This window comes from Nerophis ophidion, linkage group LG27 (assembly GCF_033978795.1).
Source record: "Nerophis ophidion isolate RoL-2023_Sa linkage group LG27, RoL_Noph_v1.0, whole genome shotgun sequence".
Classification (NCBI taxonomy): domain Eukaryota; kingdom Metazoa; phylum Chordata; class Actinopteri; order Syngnathiformes; family Syngnathidae; genus Nerophis; species Nerophis ophidion.
Genome location: NC_084637.1, coordinates 4,432,606 through 4,442,975, shown reverse-complemented (window position 1 = coordinate 4,442,975; position 10,370 = coordinate 4,432,606). Strand labels below are relative to the sequence as shown.

Sequence of the window (10,370 nt, the reverse complement as noted above, 5' to 3'; positions counted from 1 at the left end):
GGACATATATATCCGAAATTGATCCTGTAAGAGTTGAAAGTAAAACAAATAAATAAATAAATAAAAATGTATTACTTTATGGATGGGGCACCTTTTGGATCCCAAAAATATTTAGTGGGATTTTATTTATCTTTTCTCTGTGATTACTCAAAAACAATAATTAAAATCAATCGTGTTCTACATTATTGATCTTTTAGGGCTCAAATGACTAAATACTGCATATTTTAGTTTTACTATAAAAATACAAAGTTGTCTTTGACAATAAAGGCTTTTTTAAAAAAATGTTTAACTTTATATCAACCTGAAGTTCATATAGAGATTTACAGTGGGCATTAAATTAAAGAAATAAATAATAATTTGACTAATTTTTAACATTTTAATGACTGAGACACTTTATGGTACCCGGGAGCCCTAATGGGGACCCCAAAAAGCTTATTGGGGTGTTACCATTTAGTGGTCAATTGTACGGAATATGTACTGTATTGTGCAATCTACTAACTAAAAGTTTCAATCAATCAATGATTTATTTTTATTTTTTTTTGCCATTGCTCAAAACAAAAAATAATGACAAAAAAAATCCATGTTATAATGAATTATTTTCAAAGCTCCAATTAGTTCAAAAATTTCACTTTAAAATGTTTTATGTGGTACATGTTGCGTATTTTGTGCAGTTGCCATATAAAAACGTTTTCTTTGACAAAAGAGCATACAAAAAAAACAAAATAATAGTTAAAACGTCAAATCGACAGATATACCTGAAGTTGATCCCGTAACATAAGTGTTGAAAGTTAAAAAAAAATAAATAAATAAAATAAAAATGTATCACTTTCTGAGTGGGGCACCTTTTGGATCCCAAATATATTTAGTGGTATTTTATTTATCTTTTCACTGTGATTACTCATAAATAATACAAATCAATGGTGTCCTGCATTATTGATCTTTTAGGGCTCTAATTGCTAAATACTGCTTATTTAGCAATTAGAGCCAACTCTACGAACCGGCATAGCTCGGTTGGTAGAGTGGTCGTGCCAGCAAATTGAGGGTTGCAGGTTCGATTCCCGCTTGTGCCATCCTAGTCACTGCCGTTGTGTCCTTGGTCAAGACACTTTACCCACCTGCTTCCAGTGCCACCCACACTGGTTTAAATGTAACTTAGATATTGGGTGTCACTATGTAAAGCGCTTTGAGTCACTTAAGAAAAGCGCTATATAAATATAATTCACTTCACTTCACATCTATACCATGAATTGATTAATGTGGACCCCAAAAAGCTTATTCAGGTGTTACCATTTAGTGGTCAATTGTACGGAATATGTACTGTACTGTGCAATCTACTAATTAAAAGTTTCAATCAATCAATGATTTATTTTTATTTTTTTTGCCATTGCTCAAAACAAAAAATAATGACAAAAAATATATATGTTATAATGAATTATTTTCAAAGCTCCAATTAGTTCAAAAAATTTCACTTTAAAATGTTTTATGTGGTAAATATTGCATATTTTGTGCAGTTGCCATATAAAAACGTTTTCTTTGACAAAAGAGCATACAAAAAAAAAAAAATAATAGTTAAAACGTAAAATCAACAGATATACCTGAAGTTGATTTCGTAACATAAGTGTTGAAAGTTAAAAAAAAAAAAAAACAATAAAAATGTATTACTCCTAGTGGGGCACCTTTTGGATCCCAAATATATTTAGTGGTATTTTATTTATCTTTTCACTGTGGTTACTCAAAAATAATAAATAATAAAAATCAATGGGTTCCTACATTATTGATCTTTTAGGGCTCTAATTGCTAAATACTGCTTATTTAGCAATTAGGGCCAACTCTACCAACCGGCATAGCTCGGTTTGCCAGCAACTTGAGGGTTGCAGGTTCGATTCCCGCTTGTGCCATCCTAGTCATTTCCGTTGTGTCCTTGGGCAAGACACTTTACCCACCTGCTCCCAGTGCCACCCACACTGGTTTGAATGTAACTTAGATATTGGGTGTCACTATGTAAAGCACTTTGAGTCACTAGAGAAAAGCGCTATATAAATATAATTCACTTCACTTCATTTTAGTTTTACTGTTAAAATAAATAAATCAATCAATGTTTATATTTATAGCCCCAAATCACAAATGTCTCAAAGGACTGCACAAATCATTACGACTACAACATCCTCGGAAGAACCCACAAAAGGGCAAGGAAAACTCACACCCAGTGGGCAGGGAGAATTCACATCCAGTGGGACGCCAGTGACAATGCTGACTATGAGAAACCTTGGAGAGGACCTCAGATGTGGGCAACCCCCCCACCCCCCTCTAGGGGACCAAAAGCAATGGATGTCGAGCGGGTCTAACATGATACTGTGAAAGTTCAATCCATAGTGGCTCCAACACAGCCGCGAGAGTTCAGTTCAAGCGGATCCAAGACAGCAGCGAGAGTCCCGTCCACAGGAAACCATCTCAAGCGGAGGCGGATCAGCAGCGTAGAGATGTCCCCAACCGATACACAGGCGAGCGGTCCATTCTTTACCCCCTCCACAAGGGAGGGGGGGACATAGGAGAAAGAAAAGAAGCGGCAGATCAACTGGTCTAAAAAGGATGTCTATGTAAAGGCTAGAGTATACAGATGAGTTTTAAGGTGAGACTTAAATGCTTCTACTGAGGTAGCATCTCGAACTGTTACCTGGAGGGCATTCCAGAGTACTGGAGGCCGAACAGAAAACGCTCTATAGCCCGCAGACTTTTTTTGGGCTCTAGGAATCACTAATAACCCGGAGTCTTTTGAACAACTAAATAAATAATTTGACAGAAAAGCCATAAAAACTTTTAAGAAAAAAAAAAAGTTGATATAGAGATTTACTGTAAGCGTTAAATAAAAAATAACAATGAAAATTTGACTTAATTTTAATATTTTAAAAACTGAGACCCTTTATGGTCCCCGGGAACCCTAAAGGTAAAATAAATTTTAAAAATCCATACATTTTGTTATGGTGTGAAAATGAAATATATCAAAACAGCCCCCGCATGCTTTAATTTTTCCATGTGGGAAAAAGTTTGGACACCCCTGTCATAGATGAACAAAAGGGTCGTGATCAATAGTCCGACTCATCGGAAAGTTCTCCTTGTTGCGTCCAGTGCTTCCCCCTCTTTTTCTTCTTCCTCTTCCTCTCCCCCATCAGCATGGCGGCCAACAAGGTGATCACCACGGTGACGGTGATGATGAGCACGGTGACGGTCTCGGCGAGGCACAGCTCCGTGTCCACCTCCGTCAGCCGGTAGTGGCGCAGCACCGCCGGCTGGCCGCACGTCAGGTTGTAGTAGTCGTCCAGGAAGAGTCTCTGGACGCTCCGCAGCTTCCGGAACACCCTCTGCAGGTCGCAGTCGCAGTTCCAGGGGTTCCCCTCCAGCAGGATGTGGGTGCTGTACGTGTGGATGCTCAGGAAGGTCTTGAAGTAGAGGCTGCTCAGCCGGTTGTCGGCCAGGTTGAGGAGCGTCATGCTGGTGAGCGGCTTGAACACCCCCGCCCGCGTCTCGTTGATCTGGTTCCCGGCCAGGTTGAGGACCTCCAGCGAGCGCAGCATGGAGAATATACCGCCGCTGAGCGTGCTCAGCCGGTTGGCGGGCAGGTGCAGCTGCCGCAGGCCGCTCATGGAGGCGAAGGCCCTCACCTGGATGGCGCGGATGGCGTTGCCGCTCAGGTTCAGCCTCTGCAGGCTGTCCAGGTGCGCGAAGCTGCGGCTGTCCAGGCTGCTCAGCGAGTTGTGCGCCAGCTGGAGCTCTCGCAGGAAGGCCAAGCCCGCGGAAAAACCCTCGCTCAGCGTGGCGATCCGGTTCCGGCTGAGGTCCAGCTTCTGCAGGAACTCCAGCAGCGAGAAGCCGCCGTCTCGCACGGCGCTGATGTTGTTGTTCTGCAACAGGAGGACGCGCAGCTTGCGGCTCGTGCCGAACGAGCGCTCCGGGATGAGCGAGATGAGATTGTGGGACAGGTCCAGCAGCTCGGTGGTGGGAGGGACTCTGGCGGGCAGATGGGTGAAGGAGGCCCGCGAGCAGATGGCCAACCTCAGATCTCCACGACATTCGCAGCCTGACTCACACCGGGCGCCGTGAGACCTGGAGGACGCCACTGAAGCCACCAGGAGCAGGAGCAGGAACTCCCTCATGGCTACTAAAAACAGCAGAAGAAAACATTCGCAAACACCTGAAAGAGGAGGTGAAAAGTTCCCTGTGTCTGATTAGTCTTACCAGCAGCTGCACGTCTGCTTCCCGGCGCCTGCGAGGACCGGCGCACGGCGGGGGGGGAACTTGACATGATGATGGAGGCGAGGGAGACGGCCGCTCGCCCGCCTGGAAAACCTAATGAGACGCCACAAAAGAGGATGGAAACAAAACAGCGAGGGGAGGCGAGCTCATCAATTATTTACCGTGCGGTGGGAGGGCGGGGGGGAAAGTGAAGTGCAGCGGGGTTTAAGAGATTGAATTGGGCCACAGGACAGAATTAGAAGGTCTGGGCTTATTCAACTGATTGCAGGCAGCTCTTAATCTCTACTATATATATATATATATATATATATATATATATATATATATATATCCATCCATCCATCTTCTTCCGCTTATCTGAGGTCGGGTCGCGGGGGCAACAGCCTAAGCAGGGAAACCCAGACTTCCCTCTCCCCAGCCACTTCGTCCAGCTCTTCCCGGGGGATCCCGAGGCGTTCCCAGGCCAGCCGGGAGACATAGTCTTCCCAACGTGTCCTGGGTCTTCCCCGTGGCCTCCTACCGGTTGGACGTGCCCTAAACACCTCCCTAGGGAGGCGTTCGGGTGGCATCCTGACCAGATGCCCGAACCACCTCATCTGGCTCCTCTCCATGTGGAGGAGCAGCGGCTTTACTTTGAGTTCCTCCCGGATGGCAGAGCTTCTCACCCTATCTCTAAGGGAGAGACCTAAACTCATTTGGGCCGCTTGTACCCGTGATCTTATCCTTTCGGTCATGACCCAAAGCTCATGACCATAGGTGAGGATGGGAACGTAGATCGACCGGTAAATTGAGAGCTTTGCCTTCCGGCTCAGCTCCTTCTTCACCACAACGGATCGATACAACATCCGCATTACTGAAGACGCCGCACCGATCCGCCTGTCGATCTCACGATCCACTCTTCCCTCACTCGTGAACAAGACTCCAAGGTACTTGAACTCCTCCACTTGGGGCAGGGTCTCCTCCCCAACCCGAAGATGGCATTCCACCCTTTTCCGGGCGAGAACCATGGACTCTGACTTGGAGGTGCTGATTCTCATTCCGGTTGCTTCACACTCGGCTGCGAACCGATCCAGCGAGAGCTGAAGATCCCGGTCAGATGAAGCCATCAGGACCACATCATCTGCAAAAAGCAGAGACCTAATCCTGCGGTCACCAAACCGGAACCCCTCAACGCCTTGACTGCGCCTAGAAATTCAGTCCATAAAAGTTATGAACAGAATGGGTGACAAAGGACAGCCTTGGCGGAGTCCAACCCTCACTGGAAATGTGTTCGACTTACTGCCGGCAATGCGGACCAAGCTCTGATACTGATCATACAGGGAGTGGACCGCCACAATAAGACAGTCCGATACCCCATACTCTCTGAGCACAATATATATATATATATATATATATATATATATGTATATATATATATATATATATATATATACAAACCCGGTTTCCATATGAGTTGGGAAATTGTGTTGGATGTAAATATAAACATGAACATGGACGTGGATTGTTTCCCCGATGCAAAGGGAAATTGGCACGAGCCAGACGTGAATGTGAGTACATATTGTTTATTAAACACTATAACTAAAAAAAGGCAAACAAATGGCGCGCACAATGGCGGAGAACAAACTTGAATAATGAAAAACAAAAGACTATAATAATAATAATAATGGATTAGATTTATATCGCGCTTTTCTATTGTTATATACTCAAAGCGCTCACAGAGAAGTGGGAAGCCATCATTCATTCACACCTGGTGGTGGTAAGCTACATCTGTAGCCACAGCTGCCCTGTGGTAGACTGACGCAAGCGTGGCTGCCAGTTTGCGCCTACGGCCCCTCCGACCACCATTCATTCACCGGTGTGAGCGGCACCGGGGGCAAAGGGTGAAGTGTCCTGCCCAAGGACACAACGGCGGCGATTTGGATGTCAATAGGTGGGAAGCGAACCTGCAACCCTCAGGTTTCTGGCACGGCCGCTCCACCCACTACGCCATGCCGCCCCCACTAGCATAAAGGCTACAAACTGTCATTTTAATTATTATTTTAAATTGTATTTATTAAATATGCAATCAGTTCCATGTGCAGGACAGTCTGCTTGATTAGAGCAAATATTTGACTGTTTATTGTAAACATGTGGAACAGCTTTTCTCTCCAGTGTGCAGACGAGCTAATGACGGGGAAGATCCTTGTCTGCGCTTCACCCCGCTTGCAGGAGAACATGTTTTGGCAATCGACTCTCAAATGAAATCAAAACAGCTGCTTGATGTTTACTTTGAAAACGCCAAGCTATGAATTACCGGCATCTTCTCCGTTTTAATTGCATCCTCCAATAACTTCCATTTCTCAGTTGACTGGAACACTCGCAGGATGTGTGCTTTGCAAGTTGGACGTCTTTCATCACCAGCTTCTCGCCCCGTGGAATGCAGGTCTTCACATTGCAGGCGTGTCTGAACACAGAGGGGGAACTTTCCCGGTCCTTGTGTACGTTGGAGATGCTCCTGCTGTGACCTTTCGTACTCACACTGCTACTCGACTTCTTTCATTCGAAATTCTCTTTATTCTCAGTTTAACCTCTGATGTCTTGTTTTCAATCTTGTTTAGTTTGGTAAGAATCACATTGATAGTTTTAAGCTCACTCTCTCTCTCACTATGTATATATTGTATACCAGGGGTGTCCAAACTTTTTCCACTGAGGGCCACACACTGTAAAATCAAAGCACGCGGGGGCCAAGTTGATATTTTTTCATTTTCAAAACCAATACAATATACGCTTTTTTTTTTTTTTTAATTGTTGGGGCTCCCTCAAGTTAGGTCTTAAGGACCCCGAAGGGTTTCGGTCTTAAACAAGGTTCAAAATAAGTCATATATTGTTTTTTTTCATAAAACCCTTGAATCGCTAATTGTACTGAATTATTTTTTTTACTTTTTACGAGCTTTTTGTCGAAACCATATTTTGAGGCAAAATACAAAATATACAATATTTTTCCCCAAAAATAATTTAAAAGTGAAATATTTAATGTGAAGTCATTGGATCCCCAAATAGGTCAATTCATACCAAAAATTTATTACAATTAAAACATTTTTTTTTTTAGCAAAGACAAGTTATTCAATTCCAATAAAATCCTTGGGAATCCAAAAGTGCCCCACTCATAAAAAGGTCATGATTTTTTTAGTTTTTTTTAATTTTTCATTCAACACTTAAATCTGTATATCAGCTTCAGATAATATACATTGTAATTGGTTTAGTATATTTATAATAACAATCAATCGGATAATTAGTATATTTAGTATTAGTATATAATTAGTATTGAATTTTTTTTTTCAAATTTTGACATTTTTCATGGTTTTTATGTTTTGTTGTATTTATGTCCTTTTTGTCCTTAAATCAATCAATAATTTATAGCAACATTGATTTTTATTCATTATTATTTTTTGAGAAATGATTTAAAAAATGGTATTATTAGAGAAAACAATGCAACTTTTTCTTGTTGCATTTCACCAATTTGCTCCTTTATTCCACTTTTTATTGTTTAAACAAATATATATATCTTAGTATTTTTAGAATGATGTGCTGCGGGGCCGGTAAAACATTAGCTGCGGGCCGCAAATGGCCCCCGGGCCACACTTTGGACACCCCTGTTGTATTCAGTTTGTGGTTAAAAGTTGACATACACTTGTAACGAACATAATGTCATGGCTGTCTTGAGTTTCCAATAACTTCTACTGGGTCAAAAGTATACTGTGGTGGGGGGCGTGGCCTGCGGGCCTGCAGCGGAACGGGTGTGCCAGGACCGGCCTCGGAAGACAGCGACAGGTGCGTAGACGGCCCAGGTGGGCCTTGTTATTTAGTCCCCCGTCACGTTTATTAGCAGCAGTCGTGATTAGATGAATAGTTGGAGTTGGAGAGCTAGTTCCACCTGAGCCAGACACAGGTGGTACCTCCTGAGGTAACCACAGCTAGTGCCTCCTGAGGCAGACACAGCTAGTGCCTCCTGAGGCAGACACAGCTAGTGCCTCCTGAGGCAGACACAGGTGGTGCCTCCTGAGGCAGACACAGGTGGTGCCTCCTGAGGCAAACACAGGTGGTGCCTCCTGAGGCAGCCACAGGCTGTGCCTCCATGGCTACACACAAAGTGTGCGAGCTTGTTGCCACGGGGGGAAAGGCAGGCCATGAGGCAGCAAGTACGTCTGCCTCACAGTAGGGGGCAATAAATCAAAAGTTCATGAACTGCCACAGAAGTTAACTCTTAAGAAGTAGAAGAAGAAAACAACAGACAACAACTGCAAACTGATTCTTTTTCGCCCTAGAAATGGAGGATTTGATTTCTAAAAAAAGCAACTTTTCAAGACGGGACTTTCATTGAAAGCAAGAAGTCATGAATACTGGGAGAGCGACACCAGAGCTGCCAGATTTGATTCAAAGATGTGTGGTTCGAGGACAGAAAATAACTTGTTAATTTCAAAAGGATAAGTACACTGGAAAATAATGACTTTGTGGCTGTGCTACAAAAAAAACGTCTTTATTATTTTCTCGTTTATTCTCAACGAGTGTCCTAACTTGTCCAGGGTGTACTCTGCCTTCTGCCCCAATGCAGCTGAGATGGGCTCCAGCAACTTAGAAAGGGACAAGCGGTAGAAAATGGATGGGATAAACTGATCTGAAAAAGCTGCCAAGACGCCTCGACAAACATGAAAGCTCATCTTCCAACATTCAAGGTCAGATTTCTTTCAAAACGTTTGGAATGTGAGTATTGATGCGGCTGTAAGTGAGACTAAATATCAGCATCCACAAGAACAATGTCAGAGAACATGGGGAGATATTAAAAGAGCTGATAAACGCCACTTTTTAGGGAACAGGAGCTTGCATTTTGTGGTAAACATGCTCCTCCAATGCAGGGAGTTATGTGCAACTATTGCACTATTGATGTGCAACTATTGCACTATTGGTGTGCAACTATTGCACTATTGGTGTGCAACTATTGCACTATTGGTGTGCAACTATTGCACTATTGGTGTGCAACTATTGCACTATTGGTGTGCAACTATTGCACTATTGGTGTGCAACTATTGCACTATTGGTGTGCAACTATTGCACTATTGGTGTGCAACTATTGCACTATTGGTGTGCAACTATTGCACTATTGGTGTGCAACTATTGCACTATTGGTGTGCAACTATTGCACTATTGGTGCAGAGAAAGATGAAGGTTTAGGTAAACATGTGTAAACGTGTTTAAACATCCTGCGTGTTTACTGGCCCGTCACACACAACACAGGAGGATTTGATAGAAGCAGAAGGTCATGTGATCAGAAACGAGGTTCAAAGGGAGATTTGTCGAAGCGGAGGCGGATCTCGATTGAGAAAGAACTCAAAAGAAAAAGAGAAAAAGGAGGACTTCCACCACAAAGTCATTGAGATCTTGGTCCAGAAGTTAAGGCGAATGGACTTCATGTACAAGTAAAGGTGAGATATATACAGGTGGTGTCCAGTGCAGGGATCCCCAAACCACAGCCCGCCGGCGTCCAATATCCAGCCTGCAGGAAGTCTCAAGTTTTTTTTTTTATTTGTCCGACCGCTTCTATGTTAGACACCTCTCTTTGTTTTTTATGTCTATTTTCTGCTGGATCTACTCTCTATTTTATGATCCCCTTTTGTTGTTCAATCAATCAATCAATGTTTATTTATATAGCCCTAAATCACAAATGTCTCAAAGGACTGCACAAACCATTACGACTACGACATCCTCGGAAGAACCCACATATTGTTACTTATACTGTAATATTGTACATCAGCTGTTACATATACTGTAATATTGTACATCAGCTGTTACATATACTGTAAATCAACTGTTACATATACTGTGATATTGTACATCAGCTGTTACATACACTGTAATATATATGTATACTGTATGTATATATATATATATTTTATATATGCACATATATATATATACCTACATATTTTTCATATAAATACAATATATATATATCTATTTACCTACATATATATATATGTGTACATATATATATATGTGTGTACATATATATATATATATATATATATATATATACATATATATATATGTATATATACATATATATATATATATATATATATATA

The 10,370-nt window shown here is 42.4% G+C and overlaps 1 protein-coding gene across 1 annotated transcript; it reads right to left on the bottom strand.

The window, feature by feature from the left end:
* Positions 1-2,877: 2,877 nt before the first annotated feature.
* LOC133544104 (carboxypeptidase N subunit 2) lies at positions 2,878-4,361 on the bottom strand. The gene is made up of 2 exons (XM_061889166.1): positions 4,234-4,361; positions 2,878-4,156 (listed from the first exon to the last, which is right to left on the bottom strand). Exons 1-2 carry the CDS (start codon positions 4,298-4,300, stop codon positions 3,084-3,086), a joined length of 1,140 nt encoding a protein of 379 aa, XP_061745150.1. The 5' UTR covers positions 4,301-4,361; the 3' UTR covers positions 2,878-3,083.
* Between the last annotated feature and the right edge of the window lie 6,009 nt (positions 4,362-10,370).